This window comes from Dermacentor andersoni, chromosome 2, assembly GCF_023375885.2.
Source record: "Dermacentor andersoni chromosome 2, qqDerAnde1_hic_scaffold, whole genome shotgun sequence".
In the NCBI taxonomy this organism is placed as follows: domain Eukaryota; kingdom Metazoa; phylum Arthropoda; class Arachnida; order Ixodida; family Ixodidae; genus Dermacentor; species Dermacentor andersoni.
Window position 1 is genome coordinate 199,116,449 of NC_092815.1, and position 21,591 is coordinate 199,138,039.

General features: G+C 48.3%; 1 protein-coding gene across 1 annotated transcript in view; it reads right to left on the reverse strand.

Annotated features, from left to right (window-relative positions):
• LOC126540250 (glycerol kinase 5) overlaps positions 1-21,591 on the reverse strand; it is a 203,267-nt gene that overhangs the window by 58,274 nt on the left and 123,402 nt on the right. The window contains exons 5-8 of the mRNA XM_050187050.2: positions 19,123-19,216; positions 8,502-8,591; positions 7,993-8,034; positions 6,038-6,175 (exon numbers count right to left, since the gene is read on the reverse strand). Coding sequence (XP_050043007.1) covers positions 6,038-6,175; positions 7,993-8,034; positions 8,502-8,591; positions 19,123-19,216 — 364 coding nt within the window. The remainder of the gene's footprint in view (positions 1-6,037; positions 6,176-7,992; positions 8,035-8,501; positions 8,592-19,122; positions 19,217-21,591) is intronic.

Sequence of the window (21,591 nt, forward strand, 5' to 3'; positions counted from 1 at the left end):
TCGTACTGCTCCGCGCCGTCGATAGTGTCAATTGTTCCGTTCAAAGCTGAAGTGCATGTGGCGCATACTCAGACACTTCTGGAAGTTTCGTGCGACTGCGTCAACAGTTCGAAATTTCATGCAGGGCAACACACGGAAGTGCGGGATGATAGGTGCGTGCTTAGCAGGAACATGTACAAACGCAGTAGTTACCGCCCATTTTATCGCAATTACAACTGAACACCTTTATTTCAGCACTTTGGTGTTTTGCCCTGCGTTCACATTATTCAATTAGACCATCGTCTAATTTAATTTGATCGCACCCCTGGCAGGGACATAGCCCGGGGGGGGGGCACTTATGGGGCTCCAGTCCCCCCCCCCCCCCCCGAAATTCTTTCCTGCTGTCAATGCACCGCCGACCGAAACGACCCCCGGTGCCGGAAATCATTCCGGATTTTGTCTAGAATGTATTTTTCACACTCGAAAAGACATTTCGGCGCGCAGATTGTGAACTCGGGCTGGATTTCGTGGCAACGCCCATGCACTTGGAGTCGCATAACGCAAAGAGCCCCTTCCGAGCACAATGTTTCAAGGGCGTTTTGATGGCGAGCGAGCTCGTCGGGGCACTTTGCAGATGCCGCGGAATCTACGGAGAGCATGGATTTCAATTCCGAAACTTTATGGGTATGAAGACCCCAAACTTTGGATGCGAAAAGTGCATTGACATTTTCAAAGTCGTGCTTTAGATTTTCGATTCCGGATCTTTGTGGGTTTAATGTTCTCATAAACATATGACGCCAAAGGTGCATTGACTTTTCGAAAGTCGTACATCGAACCATACAACGAGACAAACCAAATCAATGCACTATCAGAGAAGTTGACAAAGCACGCAACGAGGTCCGATGAGACGAAGCGTTGTGATGGTTCATTTCCGCCGCCATGTCACAGAAAAGAATATCAACATATTTTTTCACCTGCGCCAAAGCATCGATGTCGAGAAACTATATACATATATAAAGCCAGCAAAGGTAACTACGTTCTTATTTATTTTTTCTAGTTTGACTTTCCTTCACGAGAACACATCGAGCCTCTTCAATTTTCTTGCTCTCACTAACCGCGGGCTGCCAGAGCCAGCCAGAGGTCATGCGCGTTTCACATGTTGCCCTGACAACCGCGCGGCGCACTTCGGTGTGCGTTCGTTTTTGTCTGGCCCAGTGGGTTTTGGCCTCACAGAGTTTTGGACGCTTTCCGGTTAACCGACGAGAAAAAGAAGCAATGGTCACTCGCCGCCACCCCTGCGGGGACTCGGCGGATTGCAACGCGCTCGCTTGAGGGCGTCACCTTCATTTCGATGTTATCACAACCTGCTCGGAAAGTCTTTTGTCTCGTCAGTGTAGGATAATGAGCAGCATGCATATGGTTCTCTGTGGACCAAGCGTCTCACGATATTCCTTTCGTAACCACATTAGGTGCCCAAAGTAGACATTCAATTGTGGCCAACATGCTTTCCTTTGCGTTTTTTTTCCTTTCGGTGCCCCCGCCCCACAAAAGAAAAGTAAAGACGTTCTGGCGCAGCAAATCACCGCATGGTGAAAGTTCTCTTTTGTTACTTCTTTTGCGGAAAGGAATGGGCCATGGCATTCTTCAGTTGCCGGATACTCTTACTATATTATTGCGATAGCAATTATACGGACACTCAAGGCTAAACCCCATGAGCGCGATTTTGTGCGCGGCAGCGACGAGCGACGGCTTCGAGCGACGAATCGGGCCGTCGCGCGAAAAGATCGCTCGGTCTTGTCGCGCGATCGCTCGGTTCTGCAAATCTAGAATTCGTCGCTCGTCGCCCGGAAGTGCTATGAGCGACTGGCCAATAGTAGGCAGCCGGAACGGGATGTACATTAGTAACGTACTACCGGTTTGTTCACGTGCGCGCTTCTCAGTATACAAACGGAACGAGCGGAACGAGCGAACTACCTAATTTTGATATGTAAACGAAAAGAAACTTACTGCAAGACCCTTCAGAAATACTTTATGTTGCTTTGTACAGCCAAACAAATCAACGTAAATAATTATAGCCAGTGCCATGCCAGGTTTGGCGCTAACTCGATCCCCTAATACCGGCAACACTGGACAGCCGTCGCGCGAAGCGGTCGCTCGCTTGGAGTTTGACTTCTGGGCGACGAGCGAACGCAACAGCCATCTCCATTGCCTCGCTTGTCGCTGTCGCGCGAGAGATAGCTTGCATGGGGTTTATACTTCAAGGCGCATTCCTGTCCTCACTGTCGCTGTCATGTTCCGCATGATGTCCAAGGGCGATAAGGTCGTCACCGTGCGCCGCATTACTTATATGTGAGTGAAAGCGTAAGAGGGGGAGGGGGAGCCGACTATGGTGGGTCAGTCTAGTGTGCGCAACAAAGAAAGGCGGGGACAAAGCGTGCCACCTTCCCTCGCGCGCTATGCCTCAGAGCGAGTGGTGGGAGGGGGGGGGTTAGGATTCTGTGATCTGAATCTGTGATTGAGCAAAATATTTATTTGCCTTGTTTGACGCACTATACAGGGTGTTTCAGCGAACTTTAGCCAGAGTTTAAAAATATGCCAATGCACTTTAAGACTACACGACCAAACGCATGTTGCTCCCTTTTGTATGCAGTGTGTCATGCTATTTTTGTATTTTGTTCAATTATTAATTAGTCGAGGTTAATTAACAAATTCTGAAGCAACAAAGTTAGGAAAAAATTCTAATTAGAAAGTTGCAGAGCAGTTCGCAAAGCGTTCGCACAAACAGTTTCTGACTTTCTATCTATTAGGTACTAGTATTTATCAGATTGCTGCAGATGGCCGCGAAATAAAGAAAAACACAATGTGACATGTTTGCTTGCGCGTCGTGATTGTACTGCTCCCAAGCGTTCTGAGCAAAAAGAGCCATAGGTACTCTGCCGCTTAAAAAGCGACAGGGCAGCGAAAAACCGTTGGCTGTTCGATTTAAGCTAGCAACCGCTATCGCTTGCGCTGCATAAAGCGACTGACGGACGTGGTGGTGGTGGTAGGTGGTAGTTCCAGACAGTGATAAACAGACTATCCTGCATCGGCTGTTAGAGCACGAGCAATTTTGTGATGTCTTTTTCCAAGGATGAAAAAGCACACATGACCCTTGTCCTAGCAGCTGCAAGCGGACAGAGACAGTAGGCTGCAAAAATATTTCGAAGCTGGCACACGGGTACGCGACCTAGCCGGGTGACAATATTCAACACCTACGAATCGCTGAAGCAAGCCAGCAGCTTCACAATACAGAGGCAGAGAGCATCAGTCATAAATAATGAGGTTCGCTCCAACGTTTTGTCTTTCATGGCGGCTAATCGAGACGCTAGCACGCGCAGCCTGGTACACAACTCGGTGTGTCCAACTCAACTACATGGAAGATGTTGAAAACAGCTGGACTGCACCCCTATCATCTGCAGTTGCGTCAATGCCTGGAGTCAAGGGATCTTCAAAAGAGACTCGGCTTTGCGAGTTGGATTTTGATAGGAGGAGCAGGATTCTGACTTTCTCACCAAGGTACTCTGGACTGACGAGGCAAACGTTTCCCGCAATCGCCAAGTAGATATCCACAACGCGCACTATTGGAGTGAGCAAAATCCCCACTGGCTAGGAAGATCCCGCCACCAATACCAGTGGTCTTTTAACGTTTGGTGCGGAATGTATGACAGCACAGTCGTTGGCCCAGGATTTTTGACAACATTCTGACCGGCAATAGGTACGTAAGTGAGTTCCTCAAAGGGCTGCTTGAAGACTTCTGCCGCAACGTGCCATTAGGCCGGCTTGAAGCAAATGTGGTATCAGCGCGACGGGGCCCCAGCCCACACCTGCAGTCAAGCACAAGCATGGCTTGATTTTACTTTGCCAGGGCAATGGATAGGGAGAAATGGGCCTGTCCTGTGGCCGGCAAGGTCACCCGACCTCAACCCTTTTGACTTTTTCTTGTGGGGCTATATTAAGGATCACGTATACACGACGGCAACGACGACTCCAGAAGCATTGCAGGAGAAGATAACTGAAGTCTGCCACAGCATTTCACCGACGGTGCTCAAGGCAGCGACAGCAAGCCTTCTCAGAAGATCCCAGTGTTGTATCGCTTCAGAAGGTGACCTCTTCGAGCACTTGCTGGGAAAGCGCATTACAAGTAAACGTAAATTAAGTGAAAGACGGCGTCTGGCCATTTGAGATACTCTTATTCTACTATTTTCAGCCTTTTGAAAACTGAGTGTTTTTTTTTTATTTAGGGATGTTCAATTTCCTTACAGCTATCACGAAATGATGGACTTGTTTCCGGAAGCACAAGCGATAACCGCTGCGTTTGGTTATTACTATAACGAACTGTTGTGAGCGGAGCACATCGCTGGCGTAAACGGCTCAGCCAATGCCTACGTCGCTGCCCTGTCGCCTTTTAAGCGGCAGCGCGCCTGTGGCTGTTCGTGTGCGGAGCGTTTGGGAGCAGTGCAATCACGACGTGTAAGCGGGCATGTCACGTGGTGTTTTCTATTTTGCGGGCATCATCAGTAAGCTGAAATACACTAATACTTAACGGATACAAAGACAGAAACTGTTTATTCGGACGTTTTGCAAATCACTCTGCAACTTTCTATTTGGAATTTTTTTCCTAGCTTCGTTACTGTAGAAGTTGGTTAATTAATCTTGACTAAAAATCTAATTAAGCAAAAATGCAAAAAATAGCGTGACACACTACATACAAAAGCAAGCAACATGCATTTAGTCACGTCGTCTTAGAGTGCATCGGCTTATTTTTAAACTGGCTGAAATTAGCTGAGACATCCTGTATATACACGACTTTTGCGTAGATACGTAGATTTATTGGCGACTTATACGCATACTTCAATATCTTGCTGCGATGTCTTATAGATACATGCAGTGAACTTTGTTTTCAGTGACACTTCTTTGCCCATTATGAAGCTTTACTTCTCATTTGTGTATTCGATTGTATCTTCGCATTTCTAATGTATATATTGAAGAACTGCTTCCTATATTTGATCTCTGTTGCGACAATAATTGCGGTGCAATTAGAATACACGACCGGTGACAGCTGCCCCTGTGCAATACATTGAAATGAAGGACAGCATCACTGAGATTTATTCCTGACCGCTGCATATGAGCAAAATTGTAAACACGGTTCTTGAATGACAAAGTTTTCATTAAAACATTTGTCCTGAACTCGTTCACTTCACGGCCTTTACATTAATCATATCAGCGGTATTCATTGCTTTGCTGATTTCGAACTGATATAGTTCTAAGTTCGTGTGATATTTTCTCTACTTATTGAATATATAAAAAACAAGGAAGCATTGTTATTAGTTAATGGCACAATTTTTGGTACAAATGAATATATTCATTAATGAAAAAAAAATACATGTTTTACTTGTATTGACAGTGCATAGCGTCCAAAAATGCATTTGCAGCATCTTTGGCAATGACAATGCAGTTATTATTCATGTATTTGAATCCTCGACAACTTCTGTACGGAGCAGGCCGAGCTGCAACGTGAGCCCCCCCCCCTCCCCCCTCTAAACGAAATTTTTGGCTACGCCACTGACCCCTGGGTACAGAGTATAGTTCCGAAGGATGTCGGACGAAACACCGACTTTGTTTTTAAGCAACAATTACGCACGGTTTAGAATCTGACGTGTTAATACCTAACCCCCTGACTCACAGAGCCGCCAAACGCCCCGTCCCGTTACCATCACGTCACCGACGTCCCTCATGCGACAGCCGTTTCTCGTCGGCTTTTCCTCAAACATGGGGCACGAGTATGGTCCAGCGTTACCGGCGTCCCATCATGGAAGAAAAAGGCCACGCACCGGTGACGTGACAGTGATCGGATGCGGCGTTTGCTTCCGTTAAATATTTTGTCTCGCTAGGCATTCTTATGCGGGCATATGTGTTGAGCCACTACTGCTTCTGGAAAGCCATTTCGAGTGTTCACTTTCACATTGCTGGAGGAGGAGTTCTTTTCCTCGGTGCAAACAGGGAGCTGCAGGAGACTCACCGTGAAAGGGTCGAAGAGGCCGGTGATGCAGGCGTTGGACGGGTCAGTGGCGTGCACACGGCCTCCGGTCAGCCGCCACAGCAGGAAGCTGTCCACGGTGCCCATGACGACGTGGCCTTTGCGGGCGCCCTCTCGCAGCTGCGCGCAGGCAGGGCGACACCCGTCGAGATATTCGTGCCTGAAGTAGTCTGTAGCGTGTTTTTGCCTCTTGCGCTTGTGAGCGCGACTCAACCAGCACGAGGCGAAAAGCACTGACATCTTCAAATACTAACTCTACGTGCCAGTACACAAAACTAGAGGCACCGGATTGCTTCAGGGGTGGAAGGTGCATTGGCCCCAGAAAGATTAAAAATAAGTTTACATGTAGCAGTTTCAAGTCTAGGGAAGCAGTAGCATCGTTCGCTTAATTTCTTACATTTTTCAAGCTTATAGCAAGCGCTGGGCGCCTGATGGGGTCTTGGTACGGGTCGGTGGGTATCGGAATAAGTGAAGCGGCATGCGTTCGAGTTCGAACTAAACGGACTTTTCTTCCATGGCAAGGCGTGGTTTGTCGTCGGGATTTTTCAGAGCGCGTTTGAACAAGGAAAAAAGTCAAACTGACTGAGACTGAATTATTGAAAGTCTACTGAATGTTACTTTTTCATTAAACTAAGCTGAAAATTGTGCTTTTAAGAGGAAACTTTAGCTCGGCTGCTCCTATCTAATACATGTAAAAGGAGAATCCGTTTTTCTCAGCAACCACTTCACCAAATTTGGCTAGGTTTGTTACATTTAAAAGAAAAACTTAAAATCTAGTGACTTGGTTCTGAATTCTTCATTTAGGTCGTCAATTTCTATTAAATATTGGCAAAAATTCAAAATTTTCAGAAAACGAAACTATCAGGTTTACAACTCTAACTCAGCAATGAAAAATAATATCACAATTCTGTCAATTGCATCTAATAGGACATCTAAAGCAGCCAAAATTGATATTTTACATATGAATCTCAAGAAATCTTGTAATATGGAAATGCCGCTTCTGCAGAACCCTTGTACACAACATAACAAATACACGTAGGATATAAAATGACATCAAATTTGTTTGCTTTCAATGATATAATGGATGCTCTTTACAGAACCTAGATATCTGTTGTTGATGCAGAGCTGTTAATTTGTAAACTTCGTGCTTCTATTGTTTTGAATCTTTCGGACTTTGCAAAATCTTTTCAACAAAATCCAGAGCCTAAATCGAAATTTGACTTCCAACAGTCACTAGAATTTAACTTTCTCTCTCAAATGCAAAAATTTCATTAAAATCGGTCCAGAGGTTATCTCAGAAAAACGTTTTTCCGTTTTACATGTATTTGCATAGGCCGCGTCGGAGTGGTGTCCTAGATAAAGCTTCCTCTTAACGCACGTGCAGCCCGTATGAGGACACAGAGAAATTGCACTTAAGACTACATGACCGCAAAAGTTCCTGGGATTAAACTCGACAAGAAAATTTCTGGTTACGTACTTTTTCGGTTATGCGTAGACAGATAAAATATCCTCAAAGAAAACTTCTCAGGCTGAGTCAATTTCAATCCCATCCGACACGTTCACTCTGCGCAAATCTATGCGTAAAGCCGCATTTCTGTGCGGGGCTGAGAAGAAAGCACTGTTTTTGAAGTTAAATATGATATCTGACTAGGCTGCTGCATAGATGGAACATTTAGGAATAGCATCCAATTTCGTATACGCAGGTCATTGCTCGAAAACGAACTGGAAGACAATGTCGCTGTCTCTGGGCGCAAGATATGTGCATCTCAAATCGTGCCTTCAAGGCAGCTGCCTTTCCACAGTTGTACCATTCTTCGGTTGTGCGGTGTACAAGCTTGAAAGATCGTTTTCGTGGCTCGCGGGGCGGGCAGGAAAATGCCAACATCCGCCGCGCGGATTTCAGCGCAAAAAAAGAAAAGAAACTGACAGTGTCTTACCCCCGGTATGTTCTGGAGGGCCCACAACAGTCGCATCACCACCTGCAATGCAAAGCACAGAGACGATCGAGAAAGTGCAAAATACGACGAAAAATCGGCTGCACGTCCGATTCACGCTCCTCAAACGACGGGCATCAGTTACGTCTGTGGCAAAAGTCGACGAGTGGATTACTGTTGCCTTTGCTATAATGCATTTCCACTAGGTCGTGGGATCGAATCCCGGCCATGGCGGCCGCATTTTGATGGGGGCGAAATGCGAAAACACCCGTGTACTTAGATTTAGGTGCACGTTAAAGAACCCCAGGTGATCAAAATTTCCGGAGCCCTCCACTACGGCGTGCCTCATAATCAGAAAGTCGTTTTGGCACGTAAAACCCCATAATTTAATTTTTTTATCATGCATTTATCGTTTACAGTTACGAGAATGCAAAGCAAGGGCAAGGATTGGTTTGCGCGGAAAGGCGAGTATAAGCAATAGACAAAGGCAGCCGGCGGTTATGCTCTCTCACCAGGCCAGACTCGAAGCGGAGCATGCTAGCGATCAGGTACCGGTACTTGTGGGTCAGGCAGTACAGGAAGCTGGCGCCCATCCGCAAGGCCTGCGCAAGAACGACCAGTATGACACATGCGTAGGCGCTGTGCTCAGAGCACTGCCAGCGGCGAAATTCGGCATCTTAAAGAGGGCACGCCCACTGAACCCCTTGGCAGTGAGGGTGCTACGCAGTGTTGACGACGGCAAAGCTACTTCCGACAATAGAAACCCATGGTAAAACCATCACACGCTTTAGGCAATACAGTGTGCGTTGGAATTAACTTTCAACATAACAAAATTACAGTAATGATTCGACCATGCTAATCTCGGCACCATTTTTAGGCCCATCCTGCAGCTAGGGATACAGACGAGCAGAAAAATAAAACGCGGGGGCGTTAAATCAGAAAAGTGTTTCGTTGGCCACCTTACGCTAGGGGAGGCGAGGAAGCGGGAGGGAATGTAAGACGCACAGAAAGGTCCCTGTGAATGCATATATGTGGGGGCAGCGCCAAACATTGGAAGCCCTTCGCACAAGCCAGTTGTTACCGAAATACTAAAAAAAAAGACATTTTTCATTGCCTTGCACACTGTCACGAAGCTATGCGTTTTGTGTTTATAATGCTTTTTTTTTAAAGCAAGCACTTAAAAACAAATATTAAAGACGAGGCCATTCGTCCAGATGCACAGCAAGCACAAAATTATATTTACAGGACAGCGGAATACAAAGTATAGAAAACAAACTATTCATTAAATTAATTTTCAAATATCACGATATCAGGTAATGAAAAAAATTGCAGGCTCTCCCGTAATCGACAGTAGATGTAGGCTAGAAATGGCAACATGCAAATCAGATTGGTTGGAGACGATGCTAGCCACAATCTTAAAATGGGCGTAATGCATGTTCGCAACGGCACACCCCACCAAACCAAACCACACCAAGCCATACTGTGCACTGGTCCATATGGACGCTGCCCAGCTAGAAGAAAATCGCCGGAAGGAGGCACCACGCAGCGTGACGCCATCTCTCCAGGCGACGCAATACCCGCGCCGCGGAACTCACGGACCGCTGGCGTTCAATATGGAACAGGAAATTGTCTCTCAGCGCCAAAAGATGACAATGAAGTGTATGGTGCCCTGTATCTGCCTACTGAGCGCCCACCCTATTGGAAATGACAAATAAAACTTCAGCGTACTAGACGTTACAGCTTGACTGATATTATGTAACAAAGATTACGAAGAACTATTACGGAATGCTTTTTGTAACTTGTTTGGGCAGTAACTGGCGTACGTAATGAAGTCCTGTGAAACCGCATTTTATAAGCTTTGACAGATTGCCCGGATGATCTCGTTTTGTTCTTGCAACTTGCCCGGTTGTTCTTGTATGAGTGCCCAGATAGCATAACGGCTCTGGCTTTTGGCTCAAGGTCACTTGAAGGTCGCCGACAACGGGGGCTGAAAGCATGTCATGGCACAGACGGTGGACACATGTCGGACTTGCAGATTTGTTGGTAGCGAGGTTCGACGCTGGTGCAGACCTGAGGAAGCGGCGGCAATTGACGGCGCTGTAGCACGTCGGCCTTGGATGTGGATAAGGCAACGGCCGGACGACCTTTCGGCGTTCCCCAGCCGGAGCTTGGACCTGGAGCTCGGGCACGGCGATAGAGACACTGGCTGTACCCGGATTACACGCCCTTGCGACGTTCGCCAACCGCGCGCTGCTGGAAGGAGCTCGACGGTGCGCGTGTGTCCAGGTGGGATCCTGCAGCGACCTTCGGCCAGAAACTCGACAGGCCGCAATACTCCCGCACCATAGGCACCATCTTCTCGGTCCCGCCACGTCTTCCACGCTCACCACCTCCCTTCGAACTCTCTCACGCGCCCTACCCACTGCTTCTTTTTTTCTTCTCACTCAGTTGGGCGTCTGGCGCCGATGCGCTGTCGCCGCGCTTCTTCCCATGTCGTCGTCTTCCGTTTATTCCCTCCGCGCACATAATGACACGCACCATCGAGCGGGCAGGTCGCGGTGTTCGAGCTATAGAGTATGAACGATTATACCATCGTTAAGACCTCACATTGCGCTTCGGAGGGTTTGTCTACGTAACACGAATACTTTACCACTGTTGCCTGAAAGTTAGAGAGCCGTCTCCAATGTTTCAGCTGCTTAGCGACAGAAAGTGCTCCCCCATAATGCTGCCGCGCATGACTTTCCCCCTGCGACAACGAAGCGCTGATCAGATACGCTGAAGACGCACTGATTCACCGCACCTTCTCTGTGCACGTGCCTCCCCTCGCTGTTCATCTCTCGACAAGCATCACACATCACCTTTGTGCCCACGACAACGAAAGCCAACAGCTGCGGGCGACTAGACCGTTTCTGAGTCGTCTGCTTGTGCCTCACTTACTGGAACAAGCTTCGCGCCATTTATATTTAAGCATTTCGTTGGATCTGCACGTATCTTCTGAAGACTAATTCTTCTTAGCCGACTTCAGAAGGAGTTGTCGTATCTAAGATGTTGGTATCTTGTAACCACTTCCAAAATGAAATGGTTGCTCAGGTGACTTGTAGATGTTGGATGAACATCACAATGGTATTAAATGATACCTCGTCATGCCGAGAACATGTAGCAATAGTCGGCTTCTAAGGGTGTAATAAATATCGACTAAAGGTAGGTGTAAACGGAGTGGGACGCGAGTCTCTGTGTCGCTGTCACCCTCTGCAGTAACACCGCCAAGTGCCATCTAACTTAACTGCAGCGCCGTCTCCCAGATGGCGTGCAATGTCCGAGTTCGATAGACGAGGTATAGAAAGATGACTGCAAAACAGTGAATTAAAGTTTCATTTGTCCAACATGCCTCATCGACAAATGGTGCAACAGAATGTCACCGGATTCATGTATGCGGACGACATAGTTCTACTAGCAGACACTGCAAGAGATTTACAGACACTTGCATACATATGTGGCAACGCAGTGACAAATTTAGGCCTTGAGTTTAGCATAGAGGAATCTAGAATCGCGATCTTTTGCGAAGAGACCAGTAATTGCGTGGTGTCGAATCAACAGCAAGTCATACCCGTAGTCAAGCAATATAAATACCTCAGCACATACATAAACGAAAGAAACACGTTCTCAAGCACCCACCAAGATAACTTGAAAAATAAAAATAAAAGTGGGAGCAGACTGCAGCAATAACGGAAATTTGAGGCGACAATAAATATGAGACGTTTCGTGCAATCTTGAAATGAGTAATGGCGCCGGCGCTAGCGTTCGCCAATGCTATCTGTGCTTAAAATCGCACATCTTGTCAAGGTTGGAAGTGAACCAGAGATTGGTAGGCCGGTTGGCTTTGGGAGCCCACGGTAAAACCACAAATGAGGTAGCGCAGGCTGACGTAGGTTCGGTCTCTTTCGAAGTTAAAGAAGCGCGAAGCAAAATTAGTTTTAAAGAAAGACTCGGGAACATGGATCCAAATAAATGGGCGGCTAAAGTGCACAACTATATGTACCTGAAAAGCGTGGACACAGAATGGAGGAAGAGGTCAAGAAAGTTGACAGGGTAACTGAAAGTGTAAATAGACAAGCAGGACTCATCAGAAAGAAAGTGAGAGAATCAGAGACAGCGCAGTAGACGCAAAGAATGGAAGCAAAAATGACCACGGAGTTTTACAAGAATAGGAAGAAAGAAATTAGAAGGGAAAATCTATACAGTAACTCAAAGGGCAGTGACTTGCTACTTGAGGCTCTAGCTGGTTGCCTAAGGACAAAAACACACAGGAGCAAATATTTGCGACAATATGAGAGATGTTCATGCTTCAGCGAAAATCGAGAGACCACTCAGCACATCCTAATGGAATGCAAAGAGATTCACCCAGTGAGACCCGCAGGTAAGATACACCTTCAATGAGCGCCTGAATTTAAAGTGGACGGAAGCATCAACCGGTCAGGAGTCGAGATAAGCAAGCGACATTTAGAGTATTAGTGGGAAGAAAGCAGGGAGGAGATTGATACGACCCGATCCGTTGCTGACATAGATAGCGGTACAAGGTAGACAGAGAGGTTCTGGCAAAAAATAAAAAGATTAAGGAGATGTATGCAAAAATGCTGGAATAAAAAGCATGTACAACATACCTGATTAAATCAAGCAGGCTCGGTTTATCACGGCCCCGTTCCAAAGCAGATGCCAATAATTCATCATCATCATCATCGATACCGGGGAAAATATGCGCATACCGCATATACCGCAACAACATAGAGTAAATATGCCCCACAGGGTGGGGCATTTAGGCACTGCAAAAAAAAAAAAAATACGGAAAATGACTCCGCACATCGTAATGGAATGCCTAGGTATTCACCCAGTCAGAGCCGTAGGGAGCGTCCATCTTCCAGAAACGTTGTAATTCAAATATGGAAAGATAAACTCGTCAGTAGTCGAGATAAGAAGAGACGATTGTAGAAGAGTATTGTACAAAAGTATGGTACAAGGGTATTGTTGGGGGAAAAACCAGGGAAGGGATTGACAGAGCCGGAGTGATTGCAAGTGCAGGTAACGGTGTAGTATAGTAATGGAGATTCTAAATACAAAAGATAAGATCGACACCAGATAGGCAAAAGTCCAGGCAGCGATAGATGTAGTAAAACCAGATTAAATCAAACAGGCTAGGGCACTGTTTCTCCCCGCCCCGTTTCGACGGAGATCCCAATAACCCCCATTATAGTGTGCCTCGCTGATCATGCGCCGGCGGCAGTGTGGTCACACCGACTGGCGGTGCACCGCTGCAGCAGTCACGTGACAGCATGAAATTCTCGCCTCCTCACTTTTAATATGCGTGTAGGTGTGTCGCCCTTCGTTCATAACGTGAATCATGTCTCACAATAATGACGACGTCGTTCCCACTGTGGTCCTAATCCTAGTTGGTGCGTTCTGTTCTCTAACGACGTCGCTGCATTCAAAAGACATGGAGAATGACGTACTGGGTGTCACCTCCGCGTCCTTGTATCCAGGGTTCGTCTTGTCGTACAGAACCGGATATGGCGCACCATCTCCAAAAAGCTGTTCCGTCGGCACGTCTCGGTTTAGACACATTATTGTAAAAACAATCGCAAGCCATGACAACCAAAACAAGGGCGGGCGGGAGCTGACGCGAGCAGACGAGAGCGCGAAACACGTCTTCCGGCTGACACAAGACGCGATGGAAAATCGAGCCGTCGAGCGAGTCGAGTTTTCCGCACGCACGTCGCTGAAGGCGCCGCTTTCGTTGGTCTCCTCCGTTCACGTCCCGCCAGACGGCGCGGCATGAAAGAGGTGCCAGGCGGCAGCTTCCGCGGCGCGCGTTTTGCTGATGGCGGCGCGCCGCGCACATTTTTAAGCTTTCAGTTATGAGCGCTGCTCTCCGCCGAAGGCTTAAAAAGGTTCCGCCACCCGCCGTACCGTTCACTGTGCGAGTCGCCGATGGGAGTACTTCACCTGTCCTTGGAATGTGACAGCACGTGTGACCATTGGGGCCATTATACCATTGTTCTGTTTATCGTCCTTGAACACTGTCCGCACGACCTAATTCTCGGCCTCGACTTCCTTTCGAAACACTCTGCCCAAATTGACTGCTCCGCAGGTGTTGTACAGTTAAATCTGCCGCTTCCTGCCGACGCAACCACTTGTGCTTCACACCGCTTATGTTCTGCTGAGTTTACAAGGCTGTCTCCACAGGCGGCTACAAATGTCCCCTGACGCCCTGTCCTCCCGTACCTGATGGCGAGTACGTCGTGTCGCCGCTTACTGACGTGGTTTTGGCGCGCAATATTGCCCTACCGAGCACCTTAATCCGGATCCACGAAAACTGCGCTCGCGTGCCCATTCTCAACTTTGGATTCTCGTCGCTTGTGCTGCCACACGGTCTCGCCATAGCGCATATCACTCCTTTCGAAGAATTTGAGATTTCTTCTTTGACCTCTGAATCCTTCCTCAGTACCAACGGACCTTTGTCGCCCACTCCTTCGTACTCGACGCCTGCGGACGATGTTTCTAAGATGATCGCCCCCTGACCTTCCTTCCGAGCAAACAACAGCTCTTCGTCACCTTCTGTCATCTTATCAGGACATCTTTGATTTGGACGACCGCTTTTACTTGGCCAGACATCTGTTGTCACGCATCGCATCAACACCGTTGACGCCAGCCCCATTCATAGGCGGCCATATCGTGTCTCCGCAACAGAAAGGGCCATCATACAGGAAGAGGTAGACAAGATGATGGACATCATTGAACCTTTCAGTAGCCCGTGGGCATCACCGGTTGTCTTAGTAAAGAAAAAAGACAACTCGTGGCGCTTGTGCGTTGACTACCGTCACCTCAACAGGATAACAAAGAAGGATGTTTATCCCCTGCCTCGCATTGATGACGCTCTTGATTGCCTTCACGGATCCCAATACTTTTCATCAATTGACCTCCGCTCCAGCTGTTGGCAGATTAGCGTCGATGAGATGGACCGCGAGAAAACCACCTTCACCACACCGGACGGTCTGTACCAATTTAAAGTCATGCCCTTTGGATTATGCAGTGCGCCAGCTACATTCGAGCGCATGATGGACTCTCTCTTGCGCGGCTTGCAGTGGTCTGCATGCCTCATACCTCGACGATGTGATTGTGTTTTCGACGAACTTTGAGAGCCATCTGCGGCGCCTCACAGCCATACTCCGTGTTTCGCAGGGCTGGCCTTCACCTAAACTCCTCCACGTGTCATTTTGGTCGCCGTGAAATTAATATGCTCGGCCATCTCGTAAACGCCGCCGGAATCCAACCTGATCCACAGAAAGTTCACGCCGTGCGAAATTTTCCTGTACCTTGTTCAACAAACGATGTCCGTAGTTCTCTGGGCATATGCTCTTATTTCCGGCGATTTGTGAAAAATTTTGCCGACGTCGCTCACCCTTCACTGACCTTCTTAAGAAAGACGTCTCTTTCTTTTGGGGAGCACTGCAGGAGAAGCCCTTCTCCGCCCTGATTGAGCGGCTCCCAATTTCCCCGATTCTGCCACACTTTGACCCTTCAGCGCCCACTGAAGTACGAAGTGATGCGAGTGGTCATGGCATCGGCGCTGTTCTCGCTCAGCAGCAACAAGGCCAAGACCGTGTCATCGCGTACGCTAGCCGCCTTCTTTCCACGCCCTAGCGAAATTACTCCATTACTGAGAGAGAATGTCTCGCGCTCGTATGGGCGATCGCGAAATTCGACTGTACCTTTTCGATCGGAGCTTCTGCGTCTAACCGATCATCACGCCCTCTGCTGGCTCTCCTCATTGAAGGACCCAACTGGACGACTTGCACGTTGGGTATTGCGTCTACCAGAATATACATTTTCTATTATGTATAAGTCAGGGCGCCTACACAAGGACGCTGACTGCCTGTCCCGCAATCCCGTGGATGAACCGGACGATACCGATGCAGACTCGGACATCAATGTTCTATCCCTCTCCGGCTTCCTCCATATTGGCGACGAGCAACGCAAAGATTTTGTTCTTCGAACACTTATGGAGCGCCTAAGCTCTTCGCCCAATGACCCGTCCCTCCGGATGTTCACCTTGCGCGATGGAACTTAATACCGTCGTAGCGTTCGTCCTGACGGCCCGGAGCTCCTCCTAGTCGTTCCCAAGCACCTTCGTATGGCCGTGCTCCAGCGACTTCACGACGCTCCTACTGCTGGACACCTGGGCATCACTCGTACTTACGACCGCCTGCTGCACCGCTTCTTCTGTCCTGGCATTTATCGCTCAGTGCGCCGTTATGTCGCTTGCGACCTGTGTCAGTGCCAGAAGACGCCTGCTATGCCTCCCGCCGGTTTGCTTCAACCAACTGATCTCCCTACAGACCCCTTCTTCCGTGTGGGCCTCGACCTTCTCGGCCCCTTTCCAATTTCCATCAAAGGAAACAAATGCATTGCTGTACCAACCGATAATGACACCAGATATGCCATCGCACGAGCGCTGCCAACTACCTGCGCTACAGATGTCGCCGACTGCTTACTATACGACGTCATCCTGCACCACGGCGCCCCTCGCCACTTGCTAACGGATCGCGGCCGCTACTTTCTATCGAAGGTTGTCGATGATCTGCTGCACTCCTGTTCTACAGAAAACCAGATTGCTACCACGTACCACCCTCAAACGAACGGCCTCACCGAACGACTCAGCCGCACACTAACTGAAATGCTGGACATGTACGTTTCCGACGATCACCGCGACTGGGACGTACGTCGCTTTATCATACATCACTTTCGCATACAACTCGTCCAGTCACGACACTGCCGGATTTTCACCATTTTACATTTTGCATGGCCGCGACTCCACCTTGCCCTTTGACACGTTGGTACCTTACGCAGTACAATCAACCAGCACTGGTTACGCTCGCGATACTACTGAATTAGCCGCCCAGGCCCGAGATGTCGCCCGTCATCGCCTCACAGTCTCGCAAGCTTCTCAAAAGCAACGCTACGACCTTTGGCACCGAGTCCACCATTTTTCACCTGGCTCCCTTGTCCTCCTCTGGACGCCTTCACGTCGCGTCGGCTTGTCGGAAAAACTACTTTCCCGTTATTCTGGCCCGTACCAGATTTTACATCAACTGTCCGACCTGGCATACGAGAACGCCCCAGCCAGTCAGCCTTCAGTGCCTCCCAACGTCGCCAGCGATGTTGTTCACGTCGCCAGGCTCAAGCCCTATGTCCCCCTATTACGTGAGGCTCTATCACTTGCACTGGGACGGAGCTACCCCGCCGAGAGGGTGATGTTACGGTGAAGGGAAGGAATAAGTTGATTTGGACTAGAGAAATTTCGACGAAGTCTGGCAGTTGCCTGAACACCATATACACCAGTTGTAAATATACATCATTTTACACTCGTGGGCCTGCTTTCTTCCTGCAACAATATCATTCGCGGTCAGCGTTTCCCGGTAGACATTACAATTGCATACGCTCCAGTTGCCGGAAAGCGTGAGAAGCAGTCAGGAATCTTTGAATGCTATCGCGTTCGGCGCTTAAAGGCGAAGCTTAAGTGTCGTCCATCTTATTTTTTCTAGTGTGGTCGGGGCTTGATTCGTATGGCGGCCGCCAGGAGCCACAGGACGTCGAGCAGCGCTTGGGCCCCCTAATGGAAGAGAGTAGCCCAACACAGATGCCTGGCAAGCTGTCGAGACTTCGAAAGAATACAACGTGCGTCTCCTACGTTGCCGGACGGCCAAGGAGACTCAATTGTCATCATCGTAATTGAACGGCAAGTACAATAGCATTAAGGTACCAATTAAGTGAACAATAAACATAAAGGAGACAAAGAATACATACATATAATCACCGTATATGCGTCAGTCATTTGAACAACTGTGTAAGTCGAACTTGTTTCCTTCAGCGTCAACAACAGTTGACACTTTCCGTTTATTTCTTTTGTCTTTGATTCACCTGAATAGCCAGGTTACTCCTCGTTAACCACGCACAATTAAGGCTGCAAAAGAAATATGCTGAAGCAACTATACTCCATCTCACAAGCTGGTTTTAGCACTGTAGAACCTACATGAATTCTTAGCAAACAGGAAGGCCGAATGTCCCTCGAGATGTGCTCATCCACGCCGCCTCGTCTGCTCAGCGTCTGCTTGCCATCCTGTTACATGCTCCATGGTTGGTGGAATGAGGCAAAAAATGCTTTGACGCCGCAACTATAAGGTGCGTTTATATACATGCGACAGGCAGGGCTTCGCTTTGCCTATGCGATTTCCCTGCAGTTACCTTGCAGCCTCCTCATCAAGTAGTACGGGCGAATGCCCTTACGGATGTTCACCTGCGCCACAGCGTCTGCTCGGCGTCTACTTGGCGCTTACTCACAACCGGCAGCGCCCTCTCTTGCTACCATCATCACGTACCATGCTAGAGCAGCGTAGTAAATTAATGCAGTGAACAATTAGGCTTTTATAGCGTTCCGCCTCGCCAATGCATCGCCAATGCTACATATCAAACCTATTTTACGGTTCGGTGCCGCGTCTCTGGTCCTAGCAGCCTGAAAGCCGATCTCAATAATTACGACAAAACATACCAAACGCTTTGGCCTCAGCTTGAGATTGATGATCGATTTCGTCGCTTGTTTCTTGCTGACAAGGAGGACAGCCAGTAACAAGGGCGAAGTCCGATCGAAACAGCTGGTCAGCGCTGTATGGGCACTGTCATGTTGCCATGGTTAGGGTGGCTATTACGGCTACCTGTGGTAACTGCCACAGTAACTCTCGATATACGACGTGCATGCGCAAAGGTCTTAGCATGTCACGCATCGCTCTACCGTATCATGTAGCGAGCAAAAATAAAACTCTCTAGTGCAGCTAACCATAACCCAGTTACCTCCGGAACTATACACCACTGCGCAAGGATACCGCCTGTGTACGCCTCGTACCTTCGGCAGTGCTGCAACCAGCCTGTGAGATGGTGTGATGGTGAGCCACTCACTCGTTAGCCAACGCCAACAAAACAGACTGGACGACGTAATACCTAGCGACCATGTCATCACTCATCCAGTGAAACCACTGCATTGCAACAACCTGCATGCCGCGAATCGTCTACAAACGGCAGACACACCTTGACCCGTGCAGAGGAGTTCCACTCTCGGCACAGCGACTCAGCGCGGGTGTCCTTCCACGAGATGAACTTGTGCAGAAGTCGACCTGTGCTCCTGCACGCGCAATGACGTGGTTACAGTGATGATGCGCTTACAGAGTTATCAAAAGTCCAAGACAGCACTAGAATGACAAGGAAAGATACATGGACGGCAGGGGCAAGTGCTGCTTACGAAAATGATTCATACTTTTCACTGCGTATTGCACGTGCACTGGTCTCCTTGCAAAGGACAGAAGAAAAAAAAAATGTCTGGCGATTACGATTCTCCGTAATGCGAAATTTGAGCTCAGCTGTATACGTGTTTCCATTTCGCAATATATTGAGGAAAGTAATTTGAGACCAAAAGCACCACGCCAACCGGCAGTGGGTTCGTGCCGCCAGCGCCTTCGCAGAGGCAGGAGCAGCATGGGAACGCTGGCATGATGAGCGACATCGGAGCGAGCTGTGGAAGATGACGACGAACGCGCGAGCAGTGGCACAAGCGCGTTCGCGCGGTTAAGCCGACGCTGACGCTCAACCAAGAAAGGGGCGCCAAGAACTGCGCTTGAATGGACGTCAAAAAAAAAAAGACGTGCGCAGCTTGCATTATAGGTGCAAAGCAGGAGTCAAGAGCGGAGCTTGTGATCACCTACCTTTACGTAGCTTGTATGTAGGTTTTTCGAGGCTATACTAGGTTTTGCTAAGTTGTTGGTAGGCTTGGCTAAGTCGTTTCTAGGTTTTGCAAGGTTATGGAAGGCTTGGCTAAGTTGTTTCTAGGTTTTGCGACGTTATGCTAGGTTTTGCTAAGTTGTCTCGGCGGCCTTGACGTTGAAAGTTTTCAAGCAGTCACAGGCCGGGATCGCTTCCTCGGCGATGTCGAGCGTTCAGGCGCCGACTCTCACGATTCCCGGACTGAAACTCGGGATCCTCGACTCGGCGTCGCCTCTTCTCAGCCGCAGCTTCGGCGCGGTGTTCCGCATGAGCTCGGCGGCGACGCATCGCTTGTCGCTTGGCAGTACGCCGCCATTCCTGGTAAGCCGCTTCTTCTTCGGGCGCCCAGATTTTCTTCGGTCTTCCCATGGCAGCAGAACATACGCACGGAGTAGACGAGCCGACAGGTGTGTCGCCGCGCCGGCTGTTCCGAGCTTTTCCTCGCCTGTGACGTCACGACTCCGCCCTACGCGCGTAGGGTGCGAGGAGGTTACGTGGCTCTGTGCTCTCACAGGTGGTTGCTAAGCAACACGATGCAGCGCACAGCTGGGCTGAGTTTTCTGGTAATGCTACCCGGCAGAACTAAAAGCTTAAACAGCTCCGCTGTTAATAAATTCTGCTTCCTTTCTCGATCTATGGACTGTACGATCCCTGAACATGAATCGCAATCCACACTCAGAGACACTTGAAAATTTCAAATGTTTGTTTGTTTGTTTGTTTGTTTGTTTGTTTGTTTGTTTGTTTGTTTGTTTGTTTATTTATACTGTCAGTCCAAGGATTGACCATTACAGGAGTGGATAGAAATACAATAAAAAGATACAAAATATCGGTACATGTAGAACAAAGAACAATACAAATAGCAGAATCTGTAAAACGTGACATGCAGTGATCAAAGACAAAACACTCGCAGTATGCGCATCAGAAACAAATGCTATGATGAAGTCATATCCGGAAAAATAAGATTCTCCAAACCAGCAGTAAAAGCGCTGACAGAGGAACATGTGACAAGTGGATTGGGTAATTCATTCCATTCTTTGATCGCCCTAGGAAAAAAACTATACTTGAATGTATCATTCCGTGTAACTGGCGGGTGTATGTATAAACTGTGCTTGTGTCTGGAGCGTTGATCTGGTGAAATTATACAGAAATCATCGAGAGTAAGTTTAACCTGGTTATGAACAATTAGGTATAAAAATTTCAGTCGGTCAAACTTAGTCCTTAGTTCTAAAGAGGAGAGGTTTGCGCGTCTGCATAGTTCAGTAGGAGAGTGCATGCGCTGATACTTATTAAATATGAATCTGGATCCGCATTTGTAGATGTAGATGTAGATCCGTATTTACTACTGTTATGCAAAATCACTTGCTTGATGGTCGATGTTGACGCGCTTCCATCTTCAATCTGCCTAGCTGACATTGCAGATAAACCGAACTACATGCGTTTTTTCGCTTGCTGGGAAAACTTCGTCGAACACATTGTTCTCGGTCTTCAACATGGCTGGCAAAGTCCGCGGTAGACCATTAAGACTATTAAGACAGACTATTAAGACACCTTCAGTGGCTCTGTTGGTGGTGGCCTTGGCGGTGGCCTTGGCGGTGGCCTTGGCCTTGACACTGGCCAAACTAAACAGTGACGAAAAATGGCCAACACTACAAAGAGTAAAAAAACGCTAACAAATGTTCGGATTAGTTGCTTTCAAAGGAAAACTTGGTATTTGGGTGGAAATCGAGCCGAGGCCTCCGG